This window comes from Oxyura jamaicensis, chromosome Z (assembly GCF_011077185.1).
Source record: "Oxyura jamaicensis isolate SHBP4307 breed ruddy duck chromosome Z, BPBGC_Ojam_1.0, whole genome shotgun sequence".
Classification (NCBI taxonomy): Eukaryota; Metazoa; Chordata; class Aves; order Anseriformes; family Anatidae; genus Oxyura; species Oxyura jamaicensis.
In genome coordinates this window covers 53,067,931-53,084,754 of record NC_048926.1, presented here as the reverse complement: position 1 = coordinate 53,084,754, position 16,824 = coordinate 53,067,931, and the positions used below count along the sequence as shown (strand labels likewise).

Below are 16,824 nucleotides of genomic sequence, written 5' to 3'. Positions count from 1 at the left end.
TAGCTATTAGATAAACCCTTGAAGTAGATCACGTGTTTCCCTACAGGTGGATGCAGAGAAAAGGGTGGTACTGGCTCCCAAATAAAGCCCCGTCCATTGCCCTGCACACCTCATAAAAGTTCAGAGGCCCTGAGGTGCTCTACTCAGAGATGCTGTACCAGCCTTAGTACATCACAGTCACATGCCCACCTTCACGACAGCTGCAGAGCAGTTAGGAACCCTTTTATTTATTTATTTGTGTGTGTGTGTGTGCATAAGGGAAAACAAAGAAGAAACACGTAGCTTCTACTTACAAAGTTTTGGAGCAGTTTGGAGATTGGTTTCTGTTGCTTGCGCCTGGGACGCGGTGGTAGGCTCCAGGGCAGATGGTGACAGCGAAGGTGCGGCAGAGGACAACAACCCGACATCTAGGATGCGGTTGTACAGAGAAGGCTGGAGGAAGAAGGGCTTGGAGGGCGCGAGCGAGCTGTCAGTTTGCACTGTCACTTCAGCCTTGCTCTCAGGGCTAGGTACGGGGAAGGGTGAGGCATACACCTCCGAAGGCACCCAGGCAGACAGAGCTGTAGGATCCACAGTGCTCTTTGGGTCTTGTCCTATCCTCCCGGGGTCAAGGTGGGTGGGAGAGTCATACTCAAAAATCTTGTCCACAAAGACCCACTTGAGGCCAGCAATGCAGAGGCAGAGGCTGAGCAGGCACGCCAGGATAGGGGCGATGCAGATCTTTTCGGAGTTGAGGCAGCCCTTGAGTCGCTCTGCCTCCAGGCACACGCAGCAGGTCGCGGCAAGGCCTGCTACCCCCTGGACCCTCCGGTCCTCTCTGTGGGGCCCCGGCATGTTCTCCTCAGCCGGGAGCCCGTCGAGGGACGCGTCAGGGCTCAGCTGAGCCGAGGGGCTGGGGAAAGTGTCGGCGGCTACTTCAGACATGTTTAAGCATCAGTTCTCACACAGCTCACCTCCAAAAGGCCTTAACTCTACCACAGTCCATTACTGTGAGACACAGACAAAAAGAGACGGTAGTAATATTCGCAGCGCTCTGCAAAAATCACAGAGCAGGAGGCAACAAAAAGTCTGAGCCCGGCAACACCATCCGAACTGGGAGAGGAGGGATGCACGGGGGGGGGGGGGGGAATGAGGCCTCCCTGCCCCCCGCCCCGAGCCCTCTGCTGCTCTCGCTGCCTCTCCGAAGCAAGAGCAGCTCGGTGATTACTGCGCTCCTGTCTCCTGGCCACTTTTATAATTCCTCAAACGCCTCTCAAGCAATTCCAGCTCTTCTGAGGGAGGGAAAGAACGTCCCCCCGAAAGCAAGCGCGACAAAACAAAACGGGGGGGAAGGAGGGTGGAGAGAAAGAAAACCACGAACGAGCGAACAAATTGACCAGATTAAGTGAACCAATAGCCCAGAGCGAAAGGCAAGACTCTCACCTTGAGCATCTGAGGCTGGTATCTGCTTAGGCGAGGAAAACAATTGTCATGCGGTAGAAGGAGCAAAAGCAAAATCTGTAACAACAGCGGCAGCGGCAGAAGTGACAGTAGCAGCAGCATCCTGTCGCGTTACAGCGGCGGCTGAAAGAGGCTGAATCATTACAGAGCAGCAGGTGCTCGCTGTCTGAGCATCACTGCAAACAATATCATTACACAGAGGTTTGAAAGGAAGAGCGATGCCAAGGCGATGGTAACTCCCTTTCTCTCCCCTCCCTCTTTGTCCTTCTTGAGCGCTCATTCACTTTCCTCCTTCTCCCCCCCCCACCCCCCCACCCCCCCGCCCCGCTCCCCCAGCCCCCTTTGCAGCCTGTTTCTCTGATGTACAGGCTCACTCCTTCCTCCCCTTCCCCACCCCCCGCCCTCTGCAGGGCTGGTCTGAGGGAAATCAGTGCACCCAGCAACGCAGGACTGTCAGTGACTTCCTATTTTATCCAATTAGGAAGAATAAAGGCCATCAAATCAAAGGGATGGAGCAGGCAGGAGTTGCGCGCTGCCGCCCGCTCCCTCTTCCCTGCCGGAGCGCGGTCAGAGGAGACAGACAGACAGACAGACAGACAGACATCGGTGGCACGGTCTCCCAAAGCCGGGCGAGGATGGGGTGTAGGTGGGAGCGCCTTGGGTTGGACTGGGCTCGCCGAGGCTGACACCCGATCTCTCCCAGGGGGAAGCCCGCTTTCCAGCAGCAGCTTCTCCCTGCCTAACACCTAGAGAGAGCGTTTCTCTCCAAGCTGAGTAAGTTTGATTCACCGAGAATAACACGGGGATGCACCGTGGTCAAACAGACAAAAAAAGAAAAGAAAAGAAAAGAAAACAAAACAGCCCAACACAAACAACTTATTCCCACCTTTTGCAAATTCACATTTAATTTTTAGACCTTTTTTTTTTTTTTTTTTTTTTTTTTTTAATATATTCTATTTTCCATCCTCTCTTCCAAAACCATGCAAAACCGAAAAAGCTAAACCTCCACACTAAAGCCAGCTCCTCAACATTCTTCTCTTAGAGTAAAAAAAAAAAAAAAAAGAAAAAAAAAAAAGGTAAAAAACCAAAGAACTGCATTATTAACAAGGCTTCCATTTTGTTCTTATGTTCGCCTGTCATTCCTCACCTCCACACCTCCACCAATACCCAGCAATTAATCCCATTCCCACCAGTGCAGTGTAATGCCATGGTAAATGAACAGAGCAGTTTATAAAGATCAGAATCAGCCCTGTCCCCAATCCCTCCCACAGAAAAGTGCACCTCTGTGACGATACAGACATATATAATATAAGGTATAAGAGGAGATATATTTCCAGTACCTTGGACTGGAATTTCCAGTACCTTGGACTTCGTGAAAACATTTGCATCAAAGATTTGCCAGTATGAATCCCCCTTCCTCCCTAGTGTACATGCTTGCAGGATGCATAAGGAAACAAAGAATCAAATACTTCGAATTACCCTGAACTTTTTTTTTTTTTTTTTTTTTCTTTTTTTTTTTTGCTGGTACCTTAGTCAGGCATCCAAAAGAGAATTTCCTTTGCAGTTATACATTTCTGGTAGTGACCAAAAAGGCACCTGTCTCTACCTATCTCTTCTCTCTGCCTCAAACATAATCCACAATACCCCCCATTCACAAAGATCTCCATGGGAACATTAGCAATATTTGCATTAAAAAAGGTTTATCAAAATCTCTATGATTCCCACAGTGTTTCCACAGACTCTCCTGTCAAGGACTAATTGATGGATGTCTGATCACAGAGCTTCCTGTGAGACTGTGGTAGCCAACTGAAGTAATCATGATGCTACATTCAAGTGCCTGGAGAATTTACCTTAAAGCACAGCCAGTGATAACACTCCCTGGAAGAATGTAAAAAGATAAATCATCATACAATCTAGTCTACATTACCACTGAAGTGTCTGGTCCTCAGGTTAATGATGTGATCAGTAACCTCAGAAGGAACAGCTTGCATTGCATAGTTACGTGCATGGCTCCTCATTACAAAGCACATGCGCTACTTAGCTGACAATATTCTGCATGACTGCAGGCTCTTTCAAGTATCTCCAAACGTGTTTCAAACAGCAGTAACAACATCACAACTATAGAAGGGGGAACATCATAGCATCATCGTGACAACTGTGACGGTCTCTGGGTACAAATAGGCAATGTGTCTGGGGAAAGATTGCATCCTTTCTTAGACCGAGTGATAAATCTGGAAAAAACGTGCTTTCGCACACACAAGTTGCTTCTCAGGTGTGAAGCTTTGCTCTTCAAAGTTGAGAACCAGCTGGAAATATTCTCCTCATTGCACAGATGAGAGACTGCAGCATCTGAGTATTTGACGCAAGTTTTTAAAAAAAGTCTTGCCGTCTTTATTCATGTGTAATTTTTTAACCTTCCTACTTCCAGCGAGACACTTTTCCTGATGACACTGCTCTGAGCTGCTCTTTCTGCTACCTTCAGCCCACTGCTAGGTCCACATCTCCCCGGCACCAGCCTTTTAGGCAAACTACCTGCGTTTAATCTTCTGTAGCAGTCACTGCTCTCTCCAGCCTACCCTCGTTTGACCACCCTTTTTAGAAGCACCTTTCTGCTTTGCTCGCATTTTCCCGGCGCCGAGGCGAAGGGAAATAAACGCACGTGGAGATCTCTCACCTTCCCTGCTCGGGTTGCCGAGAAGTTTAATGCAAGCACGGGCAGCGCCGCGCAGCTGGACGGACAGACGGCTTATTGCCGGCTTATCGCTGCCACCCCTGTGGGCGCTGTGTCCCCCACCCGGACACCGCAGCCACACCGGGGGACACCTCCAGGGGCTCCCCTGCGTGCGGGGCCGCGGCCGGGCTCTGGCACAGGGGGACGGGGGTGCGGTGCCCCCCCTTTTCCCAGCTTTTCCACGCTCCCCGCCACCGTCCAGCCGCAGCCCCCCCGCAACCCTCCCCGCCTCCTCGGCGGCCGCAGCATCTCGGCGGGGATCTGGCTCCCTTCCCGGCTGCAGTGCCCTCCCCTGCCGCACCTCCCTTCCCCCGCGGCACCTCCGGACCTGGCGCGCAGGATGCCCGCTCCGGCACCGCGCCGCCAGCCCCGCTCAGACCTCCGCCTCTTCTTCCTTCTCCTCCTCCTCCTCCTCCACTTCCTCACCTGCCCCCCGGGGAGCCTGCGGAGCCGCCTCGCCCCCCAGCCGCGGGCTCTGGGCGCAGAGAGCGGGGCGGCACCCTGCTCCCTGCGCCAGGGAGGGAGGCGATGCTGAATCATCGGCCGGGATGCCTCCCGGGCACCGCTCCGCAGGTGACCCCGGGCAGGGCCGGGACAGCCGGCACGGGATGCTGCAACTTGATACGGCGCGGGGATGGCTCCTTTCGGGGCTTTTTTGGGAAAAAAAAAAAAAACAAAAAAACAAAAAAAAAAAAAAAAACGCAACCCCGCGCTCCGTACCGGCGAGGGAGCGCGCTGCCCTGCGTGCCCTGGATGAGGCAATGGCCGGCGGGCTCTGGCTCTGGCTCTGCAGATACATGCAATGAATTGATGGCATGCTTGACGATGGGGTCTTCCCCGCCCCTGCCCCAGAGCAAGGTGGAAATCCCGTCCGGCAGCTGCAGTGTGGGGCCTTTTGCATTTCTGTAGTGCCACGCTAGCACTGGCATGCCGTGCTTAACCGTGGGTTATGGCCCGGGCTAAGGAGATGAGTGTCTTGGAAAACAGCCAGCAACTGGTTAGCAGAAAGGGAGACCTAGAGGTAAACAAGGAGCATGGGCCTGTAGGTAACAAAATTTTACTACGGTAGCCCATTGTTAGCCAGTATGGAATGATAAGGAAGAAAATTACTCGCTTCTTAGGTCCTTATGCAAAGACGTGTTTCTGATTATTATGTGGCTTGGATCCCCTCGGTTTACAGGAAAAAGTGGTGTGATTCTAGTCTAATGAAGCTAATGTGTGACTGGGATTTGGACTCTTGCCATGTGTAAGTGACAGGTTGAAACACGCAGGCTTACAAAACTGTAATTTCATTTTGTGGAGTGTTTCTGTAAAGAACTGGGCGTTATTTTTGCTAAGTTCCATTCCCGAAAGACTCAAAAGGAAACACAAAGCATTAATCTCCAGCCTGAGATAAGGATGAACAAGCTGTATTTGTTTCTCCAGTTTTACAGGTCCTATAAGGAGGTAGATCATGTATTACCATACTGTAGAGGACTTCTATTTCTGGCCAGCCACAAAGACGTGAATGAAGCATAAATAGATACATAACCATAACTGACAATATCCTGTGCTCAGCCGACCTCTTAGTCATGCTGAAAGCACACCTAAACCTGCTGAAGGTTTCGGAAATTTGCTCTAGCAATTCATTCTCATGGAAATCATTGGATTTCAAATATCCAACTGCTTTAAATGAAGTGTTTGTAATCCACAATGAGCATTTTCTAAGAATTATCTCTGTTCTTGCAGCTACAGGGACACTAGGGAAGTAACTACCTTCACAGGTGGTTATGTGCTATTCACAGGTCTTCTGGATCACAGCTTAAGAAAGGATGCTCAGAGGACTACACAGCTGTGCAGGACAATCTCCCCCCAGACCATTACTTTTCTCTAAGACCATGTCAGTTCTTCAGAAAGACACAAGCAGCAATATGTGGCATCAAATGCTCCATCATGTGTTCGATTGCACTCCCTTTTTTCCCCATACATTGAGAAATTAAAAGCACTGTAACCAAGAAGCTAAAAAGAAAAAAAGTGCATGTTCATTAATAAGAGATTGATGAGGCAGATAAAAGGATCTCTTTTTATTGATTGCAGGCACTTTCTCCAAATTAAATAAGTGCACTATTTAAAGATGGAGGGGTGACCCAAAGCAAGTGGGCAGGCCCAATAAGGAGCATCACTGCCAGCAGTCATGGTGTGGGAAGAGCTGGCTATCACACTTGGTGCAAAAGATCCATTTATTTCTCCTTTCAGTGCTTCACCAATCTCCCCTCCTTAATCCATCTCCCTTGGACTGATGCCAGCACTCTCTCCCTTTGAGTCCTTCCAAAACCCTTTACTAAAACCTCCATCTCTCAGCTCAAATGGCATAAAGAGAAAACTCCATTTTGCTTCTCTACTGGTCCTGTCACCAGAACTGCAAATGTAAAAATGGGACAGGCTATTGTTTGCACACATGCAGAACTCATTTTTCACCTGGCGTAAAAGCAAACATGATATATGTGATATTGCTGTTTGCATGTCTTTCCCCATTCTCACCACCTTTTGCACCTTTATTATTATTTTTTAATGTTATAGTCATTTGCAGCCATGTGTGACTGAGGAGAAGAGATGCCAAGCCCATAAGAAACTGAGGGAAAACAAGAGCACCACAAATACAGAATCCATAAGCACATATTCAGGCTTAGACGTGAGGGTAAATACATCAATGTCAGCAGAATAATTAGTGCTCTTAGTTAATCTGATAGAAGAGGCTTGCTGTGGGTAGACCTCCTGCTCTCAGTCAACAGAGGAGACAGGGACATGAAGGGGCCATATCCAAACCATCTTCAAACCTTCAGGCCAAACCAAATGTGCTGGAATTACTCCAGTGCCCATGTAGGTGTGTCAGAAATGTTTCTTGGAAATGTCTGGAGCATGGAATACAAACTTCAGTGCTTTTGAAAAGTTGTTTTTGGAGAGTGATCATGTTGCCTTTGTGGCAGAACTTCCTGTATTGACACCACACATGCACATTTACACCAGGCATTTACACCAGGAACATTTTTTCTGTAAGTATAATAACTGTGGCTTACAAAAACAGTGATTTGAAAAAAAAACAACAGAACCACAATGGGCTTTTCAAGGGGATGTTTATACTTTAAATAGCTGCAGCCAGTAATTGAAACTGAAAACTGCCATAAAACGGGCTGTTATTTCAGGGGAACCAAAAGGTTTTCTGAATCTTTTCATCTTCACGTGAAATTTGAGACACTGAGTTTCTTTCATCCTAATCAGAAGCAGAGCTTGTGGCACTGAGGCACAAAAATTGAGCATCAAATCATGAATGTCAGAGGTTTTCATCACTGGCACTGACTCATTTGCTCAGCCTCTGCTCAGTTGCAAAAACTGGGAAGAGAAAGGTCATGCTAATGATAATTAGCCCTGCTATGTGGTAAAGGAATGTTTAAGTAATGCAGAGACCTGTAATGCTCACAGCTGGAAGACCTGTGCAGCTTTCTGTTTCCTTCAGATCGAGCACCACACTCAGCCCACCACTGGAGTCTCCTAGCCTCACAGCCTGGCAGAGACACCATTACAACTGCAGGGATCAGGCTTGCTCATTAACTCCCACCCACCTCAGTGCCTGAGTGGTCAAATGCATTTGTTGGCCTCTATCTGAGCAACTGTATTGAGAGACAGAGCAAATTCCTTCTGGGTGTTGGCTGGACAGTGGCAATACTACTACTTAGTACGGACACAGCTTTTTGCGGGCCAGCCCAGAGCCTACGTTCCTTTGCCACAGCAATGAATGTTTTCATATCTGCAGTCCCCCTGCTACTAACTGAGTCACTGGACACAGAAAATTTGAGCAAAGGTCCTGAAAGCCCTGAATCAAGGAATTACCCCACCATCATTGATCCCTGGTTAATGAAGTACTTAAACGTGCATGGAGTTAAACAAGTGGTGAAATGCCTTCCTGATTAGAGATGGGTTAGATCATATATCTAAGTGCCTTTTTGAATCGGAGCCTAATTCAGGAACTGAAAAGGTATTTTGGAGCATAGTGCCGTGGTTTCATGATAAGCATGGTTTAGCAGTGAAATCATCATTTTCCCTGCTTTTTTCTTTGTTTTGCTACCTCTTTTCTGTCACCTGTGGTAATTCAGTAACACTGTTCATGTGGCCATATTCTCAGCTAGATCATAAAACTGATTTTTGACCTAAAAACAGTCACTTTAAGATCATTATTTTTTTAAAATATATTTCTATTTTTTTGTTTGTTTGTTTAAAAGCAGTGGGTAAGCTCACCAACTGCTCCCCAGCAATGTCCCATAAACACAACTGTAGGTTGGAAGATACAGGGCTTGACCAGGCTTCAGAGGACAGAAATTCCTTGATCAGATCTTCTCACCAAAGACTGCATAGTGAAAATATGACCTAAGTCCCTTTCTGAGCCAAGGCTTAACACAGGCAGAATTTCTTAGGAGATCTTAACAAGATACCCATTACTCAGGAAAATCTTGGTTCTACTTATTACACCTTTCAGTTTTCAGTTTTTTATAATTATTTTTGTACTTGCATATATTCCCAGCTGCTGCTGTTTAAAGCTTTAATGTATCAAACTTCACTTTGCTTTAAGTGTTGTTTTCAACATTTCAACTACATATGGACTTTTTTAGAGAGTAAATCACCAGCTTATATTTAATAGTTTCACTACTAGGAAAACAAAAAGTAAGAAGTCAAGGACATGCAGCCAGAATACTGCATGGAAGGATTTTTGTGTCATTAAATAAATAGATGTTAATGATAACCCACTGACATATTACTGGCTTAGATTTGTAAAGCATGTTTTACAATATAGTTACACATTCATAATCTGCAAGCTTCAGAATTTTGCCTGCAGAAAATGTTAAACTGGTTTGCTTAGCAGCCTCTACAAATACCTTCAAATAATGAATCTAATCTGCCTTATCCTAATAAAGAACCTCATTCAGTTACACTTCTTGGTTCAGCTCTGGTCATTTTGATACGTCGTCTGATTATGTTCAAGATAAAGTAGTAGAACTGAGATGTATGCGGTTTAAAATATAAAAGCAACTCAGCATTTATAACTGCAAAAATTCCAACAATAATAAAAATGACAGCTCTCATCATGCCTCAGAATCCTAGCATCATCACGGCCATTTAATATTTAATATTCTTTCATAGTGCATTCAGAAAGCCATAGAAAGCATGAATCACTCCTTTGGCATTGGCTGGAAAATGTTGTCAATTTCCAGCAAATAATTAAGAAGAATTCAAATAAGTATGACAAAGGACATTTTATGTCTAGTCATAAGTTTTTGGTAGGCTAATCAAATATGTTTTTATTACACAGCTGTTTTGAATGCAAACCCCAGCCTGAATTTTAAGATGCTTCCTTGTCTCATCTTTCTTACTCTTGCACCCAGGCACTGTTTGCGTTATGTACGGTCTGGCACAAAAGCAAACCTCCCACCTTATAGAAATAATATTAAAAAAAAGTGAAGTGGTATAAGGAAGTTACTCTTATACACAGGGCTTTAATGTTCCTGCATCAGGTTGGGTCTTGTCAAATGCAAGAGAACAAAACTGCTCCAAATAACATAACATATCAATTTATATAATCATTTCGCTGATGCCATTCAAAGCCACAGAGCAGACTTTGCACTGCTTCAGGCACTGAATAGACCCTTACACCAGGGTAAAACAGGTTCATCAAAACCTGCTTGCCTTTAACACACTGAGGGCAATGGGGGCCACTGTTGCTGAATAGTGCAAGAGCAATAGTGAAATTTTGGAAACACCCCCTTCCACAAGGCATTGGGCAATCGAGGAATGGAGCATAGGAGGCAGTGACAGAGCAAAAAACCTGTCTTCAAAGCTCACAGCACTGCAGAGGAGGGCAAGTAAATAGAGCCTTTGCTACAGAATTCAGTTGCTTCTAATACCCACTACTGACAAGAAAAGCACGCATGGGAGTGTTTGCCTGCTCATACAGATGTCTCAGAACAAGTTCACAGCAATCATCATTTCATTTGAGGACTATATTGAAGTGGGTGGAGGGGACACACTTTTGTTTTCCTTCTTCTTGAGGGTGCTGGAGGGAGAAATGCATTTACTCTGAAAGAGTATTTGAAAGGGAGGGCCAGGCTGGCAGGGCTGAGGTCACCCTGTGTTCTATGTCCCCAGCCAAGCTCATCCAAATTGCTACTCAGAGAAAAAGTCAACTAAAGAGACCTGTGCTCATCTAAACCATGGCAGCCGTGCTGTGCGTGTGGTGGGAGAGGTGGCTACAGTGGTGGGGAATGGAAACGAGCACCTACAGGCTGAAAGGAGGAGACAACATTGCTTTGGGGGTTTGCTGGGTTAGAGTGATGGTTTCCTGAAGACTGGTGTACCCCTTGGTCTACCAAATGCTTTTGCCCTGTTTGCTCCTGTCTGCTGTTGAGACCATTCTGCAGAGTCCAACAATGAAATGGTTGCAGGTCTTGGCCCTCCTGTGCCACAAGACCCCGGGATGCTCCTCTTACCAAGGGGTTTTCCAGGTACCATAGGACACAGGGAAGCCACTGTGGCAAAACTGGCAACTGTCAGGCCAATTAGCAGCCTGAAAAATGAGTGGCAAGTGCTTAGGTGCAGACACATAATGCCTTCTGGCCTTTAACTTCTGATGTGAACAGGAACCTACGCCCTAGTAGTGGTCAGTGTGAGTGCTCATCTCCTTCACTTCCCCAGCCCACAGGGAGAAAATGGTCCCTGGTGACCTGAGCTCATGCACACATGCCCAAGGTGAAATCCATTCCTAAATTCCTTTCTGATCAGGTCTGCAGTTAGAAGCCAGACACTATAAAACTCTAGCACTCCTTCAGACATTGACTGCTGCAAAGATGGGGCCAAATTTCTTGCCAGCGTGGGCAAGATTTCAGCCCGCTCAGCCAAAGCAGTAGTAAGATTGAGTGCTTGCTCTCACTTGAGCATTGCAGCCTTCCTGTTGCTCAAAAATTCCCTGCATACTGCTTAACTGCTGCTTAACTCCAATTAAATTAAAAGCTGCCAAGGGGCAACAAATCCTCTTTGTGTTCCTAATTTCACACGAAACCCTGAGTCCTTCGTACTGGGTTTTTGATGTATTTTAACAGCTTTGTTCTTGCTAGAGGAGAAAACAAGGATGTGACCAAAATAGATCAGATGCTAAAGACAGAAGCTACATGGGGCAGAGCCCTTCTCCAGGCCAGGGCTCTCCAGGGCTCCCCAGAGCTGACAGACATACTCATGGGCATCACATTGTTTCTATTAATTCCAGGAGCATGAATCTCAGCTAAAGAAGGAAAAGGCATGGTGTATTGAATTTTGAACTTCCTACACCTCAGAGAGGAAAGACGGTGATCCTGCCTCACTCATCAATTGAAATGATTCTCCAGAGGCCTTGTTAATAACACCTGAAAAATACATGAAATTCTCTATATTGTATTTCTTTCCTGATTTAAGAATCAGTTCATGGGTTCATCAGGAAAGCAGCCCTGCTCAGCTGCACAGAAATCAGTCTTTGGAGCTGTCTCAAATGACACAATATGACTGAGATTTAAGCAAGAGCACTGGAAAACAAAAGAGGTTAAAGTTTGGGCCTGCACTGGTGAATATATGCTAGTAATACTAGGCAATGTATGTGCAAGCAGACAATACGCTTCCCCTCCTACAGTAGCCAGCTTAAGAAGTGCCAGTATCATCCCAACAGTGTCTATTAGGGTTAGGCATGGGCTAATTAAAAACCTATGCAGCTGAGGTCTAGTCAGCATTAATAATGAGCTGTAGCTGTTTCCACCACCTTCCACCCTCCACCTCTTTCAAAAAAAAAAAAAAATAAATAAAAAAATAAAAAAATCTCGGTGCTTGTATGTAGTTACAGGAAACACGATGCATTATTAATGTGGCTGCAGCTGCTAGAAAGTTCAGGTTTACTGCCTACCATTGTAGAGGTAAGTTGTAGCTACTGGCAACAGTCAGCTCACTGGTGCATTAGGTAATGAGAGTTTCCATGAGTGCCAACAAAAGTAGCTGAATAATACTGGGTATGTGGAAAATCACAGAAGCAGGGCAGGATGAGGGGTCTGCAGCTATCACTGGGGCAGCCAACTGTGGTCAACCTGTAGGAGTTATTCCAGGAAGAATTAACTTGTGACTGTAAGGTTTTGTATTTTCTTTGATCCACGAATGTGATTATGTTCAAATGCAGTTACGCAAGTCAGAAGTCTCTAGAGGACAGGCAGAGAGGAAACAGGTATAGACAGCAGCACAAGACAAAGGACCCCAAATGAAGGTATTTATCAAGCCCTTTTCCCACAGAAACAACACAGTGTTCACATTGAACTGCAGAAATCCCCACACAAATCCTATGATTTCAAGGAATATCAGACAAGTCAGGCCAGAAGTGCTCATTTCCTGGCATACTGAACAATGATCTATCATTGCAGACATGTATCTGTCGAGCTGATATCTGCACACACACACTCATGAAATGCCTTTCAGATTTCATTTTCTAGTTATCCTGAACAACATACTATGCTGCATACAAATATAGATACCAAGCCAAAACCCCTGACACAAAGGCTAAGAAACAGCAGAACAATACGGTGTGACTTGAACAAGTAATAAAGTTACGGATTAGATGCATGGATTAAAGCCACAGAAATTAATTCAAACCAGCTTCCCTAGCAGGATGCCTTTGTGTAGATGCAAACCAAGCCACTTTTAGGTGTTTTGTTTTTTTCTTTCTTTCTTTCCTTTTTTTTTTTTTTTTTTTTTTTATTTCCTCAAGAGGTTCCTTTCCTGTACAAATTTACAACTCCTTGATACTGTGTCTAAAATCTGAAAACTGGAAAAAGCAGCAAGGAGCTGTCCGAAAGCTGAAGAATCTGAAGCTTTTCCCACATACTGTGGGAACATGTGTCACGCAGTGTGTGACAGGGATACACCAAAACAATGTAAGTAGACTTCCTTCCTCATAGGCCAGAGGGAAAGACCTTGGTCTGGAGCAAGAACCAAAGGGTTTGCATGAAATCTGGAGCACGTAACATTAAAACTTCGCTGTCCCAGATCTCTTGTAGTAACTGAAGAGGTCAGGGACAAGAAGAGCTGCAGAGGAGTGCTGCCGCAACATCTACCATTCACGTCATAGCCCCTGACTTCACCCTGCTGGCTGTGAGCTCTCAGTTGTAGTTTCCTGCTGGCAAGAAGCTGCTGTTTCTTCTTCCTACCAATTGGGCATGATGAGATGACCTTCTCTGTTTTAAGTGGTAACATTTAACTACAGCCTGTTCAGCTGCCCACTGCCATTGACAAATTCCCTACTGAAAGCAGGGTTTTAATGCTGCTGTGGGAAACTGTGCTCAGATGACACACAGAAGCCTTTTGGTAATTATTTCGACTAATCCTATTAAGAAAGAAAAGCTTTCAGTTGCTAAAGAAAAAAAAAAAAAAAAAAAAAAGACAATTTTAAGAGAAGGAAACCACCAATGAAAATTAAAGTGCTAACCCCTTCCATCATCTTTTCTTATGAAACATAAGAAAAATTGCATTACATGAAATCAAAGAATTCTTAGCATTTTAAGACTCTTCATAAAAAAACAAGAAACAAGTTACTTTAAATGCCTACAAATTCAAAAGGCACCACTATGCTTTCATCCATGAGTCTTACTTATACTTTACTAGTCCACATTTCAACTTGTATATTTTCCAAGTAAAAGAGACAGGTGTTTACAGAACACGCATAATTTCACAAGGATTTTCTCTATGCTCTAAATACACGCTGCAAGAAAGGATCAAATTTATGATCCCCAAATTTGCTGTTATGTTAATGCTACAGTAACACCACAGCAGTAAAGTTAACTCTTTAATATTCCCATCAGAAATTCAGCTAGTGTTTAAAATGACAATGGCTTGATTTATTGAGCAATAAGAAGAATTACTCCTCTATGGCCATAAGCCAAACAACTAATCTTTTAATAAGGCATGTGCAGTCACTGCATTTCTTTTATGAGAAGAAAAAAGCACGGTTCCAAAAAAATGTGCTTAGGCATCTAAAATGGACCTAACTTGGCACACAGGCACACCTTTTCATGTGGTCTTAAGCATCTCAGTTCCCTTTTCCCACCTGCACCTGCCCATCAGTGAAGGCTCTCCTTCATTTCTTACCCTAGAGGGTGCTGGATGAGCCAGAACTGTTCTTTAGACTTTTTTTACCATGGTGGGCTTCACCCCCAATATGTAAATAGCAGCTTTTGGGTTTACTTTAATATCAACAGATGTGGCTACCCCTTTTCTTCCCTCTTGGGGGGAGTTTCCTTCTCTCCTAAGAGCACAGTTTCAATGCCAGCACTGCAGGGCAACTTATTGTCTTATGGCAACTTACTTCCAAGTTACTGAAGGAAATGTCCAGCTTTGCAGAAAAGAAAGATAAAACATTTTCTACCCTAAAGAGATGAACCACTGAAGCTTTTTTCCTAAAGCTTATGGATTATAGAAAGACATGTTGAATGTGTAGAACATTTATTCAGTGATGATTGAATGTTCCCCCTCTCCTTTTTTTTTTTTTTTGGGGGGGGGGTGGGGAGTGGGAAGAGTAGGGGGGGCAGGGTGGTAGTTTTTCCTTTAAGTGATGTGTTGAGGACTGTGGGATACGTATGACTGGAGGCAAATTCCACCACTCCATCTGGGTCATCTCCAACAGCTTGGATATCTGCACAGCACCTCTCTCAGCAAATGAGCATGGAACAACTTCTGTTCAGTGTTCAGACTAATCCTAGTAGGAAATATTTTTAGTTTTGAGGCAGCAGAAGTCTCTCTGGGCATTCTCTGGGGTGTCCACACATGGTGCTCTGGGTTCATGGGCTGTTCCCTCAGGGGCCAAGTGCCAGTATGGGATTCCCAGACTGCAATCCTCTTTTATAATGGTCCTAAAGGATGTGTTCAGGGTTGCTCAAGAAAACTTTCCTTTGGTCAGTGTCTTGCTCATATGCCCCTACTGGACTGTCTGTCTTTCTTGAGCATCCAGGAACGTGCTCCCTGAATGTGGTCCCTGAATGTGGTCCCTGATACACTTCTGCAACTGCAGATGTATTAACTCCCTCAAGTTAAGAATTTAGAAAAGAGGAAGCAGAGTTGCATGTCTGTTAGAAGCTCTGGGAAACACCAAGGGAATGTTTGATGTCTGGCCATCAGCAATGAGTTGTGTTCACCCTGAGTGGGAGTGTGAAAACACAGGAGAGAGATGCAGATTTGTGGGACCTCTCTCCTTCATTTATTTAGCAAATACAAGTAACTGTGAGCCTCCTTTACAGCCTCCCACTTAGCAAAAACACAGGGAAGTATTTTCATTGGTGCTGAGAAAATGTGAGAATATCTATTAAAAACTACAGTCACCTCAGTAACACATGGCTGCTGTCGGTAATTAATGCACGAGTTAAAAAGCTCCAGCAACTAACTCTGAGCCTCTGTCCTCTCTTGTACAGCTGCCTTTCTAGATGAGATCAAACACCTCATTTTATGAATTGATCCCTTTCCCCTTCCCCAGATTCCTTTTCAAACATCTACATTTTCTCATAGTAACATTATGCACCATGTCTGAAATCGACACAATCATGGAAATTCCCAGAGGAAGCTGGAGCACGGCTCATGTTGCTCTCACTGCACAGGAAATGCAACCGTTCTTACTCATCCTTCCTCTATAATGAAGAGTCAGATTCATTGTCTTGCTCTGCTGAGGAGGAAATTGCTGCATAATCTCCTTCCACAGCTAGACAATCCCCTCTTTCCAAAGCAGGCTAAGCATGCAAATTCTCTGGACATATTTGATGAATTTCTAATCACAGTAAATGAAACAACAGGGCAAAGGTAAACATCAGTGACAAAAGCCTTGTGCTGGCTCTCTCCTGATGACATATTTTCCCTGTATTTACACTCACATATTAATTGTGTCTACTCTGAGACAAATAAACCATAATCAGATCAAACTGTGGCCAATCCTGAGGTCTGTTAGACATCTTGGAAAGATTAACACACACCTCCTGCTCAGCATTTCACATGGGCCAAAGAGACTCCCAAAGCCTTTCAGTTTATGATCTTACAATGCTATAATAAGGGAGTGCCTTCTGCTGATCAAGATGTCCCCATCCATCTCTTGAGCTCTGGGAGGGACCTCTGCAGGCTGCCAGAAGCAGGCCAAATTACACCTCTCCAGCCTGCCAGGAAGTTCTATTGGCCTCTGTGGTCAGTCAACTGTGTGGGAAATAGACACTTTAAAAATATATGTATTTCCTCATCTGGAAAAAGAAGTGAAAAAAGAAAATCTTATCAGCTGCTGAGAAACACCTATTTGCTTGGGCCCTCTTCAGGTCAAGAGAAAAGATTTGATAGTTGCATGGGAACATGTATTCCCTCGTTGTACTAACAAAAACAAATGCTTCTTATGCAAGGTCTAGTAAGCCTCTTACTTCGGCATATAAGTCAATCATTAATCACAAGAAGGCAAGGAAGACGTTTGCTGGGTAATAAAGCAATTCCACAGCTTTCCTTGAAGACTCTTTTTGCATTTTTCTCTGTATTTTTCAGCCTTGCCCACAGCTAGAGACAGCAATCAGTAAAGCACTGTCACATTCTGGTGCTCTGTGTTC

At 45.0% G+C, this 16,824-nt stretch overlaps 1 protein-coding gene across 6 annotated transcripts in view; it reads right to left on the bottom strand.

Moving 5' to 3' along the window:
- Positions 1–16,824, bottom strand: part of NRG1 (neuregulin 1) — a 292,955-nt gene that overhangs the window by 99,788 nt on the left and 176,343 nt on the right. Inside the window, exons 1-2 of one of the 6 annotated variants that reach the window (XM_035309948.1) lie at positions 1,423–1,713; positions 294–987 (exon numbers count right to left, since the gene is read on the bottom strand). The exons of 3 other annotated variants lie outside the window; for them this stretch is intronic. In XM_035309948.1, coding sequence (XP_035165839.1) covers positions 294–924 — 631 coding nt within the window. In that variant the 5' untranslated portion in view covers positions 925–987; positions 1,423–1,713. Of the gene's footprint in view, positions 1–293; positions 1,715–16,824 lie in introns of those variants that run through there. 2 more of the 6 variants (XM_035309951.1, XM_035309947.1) reach the window with 2 other exon arrangements.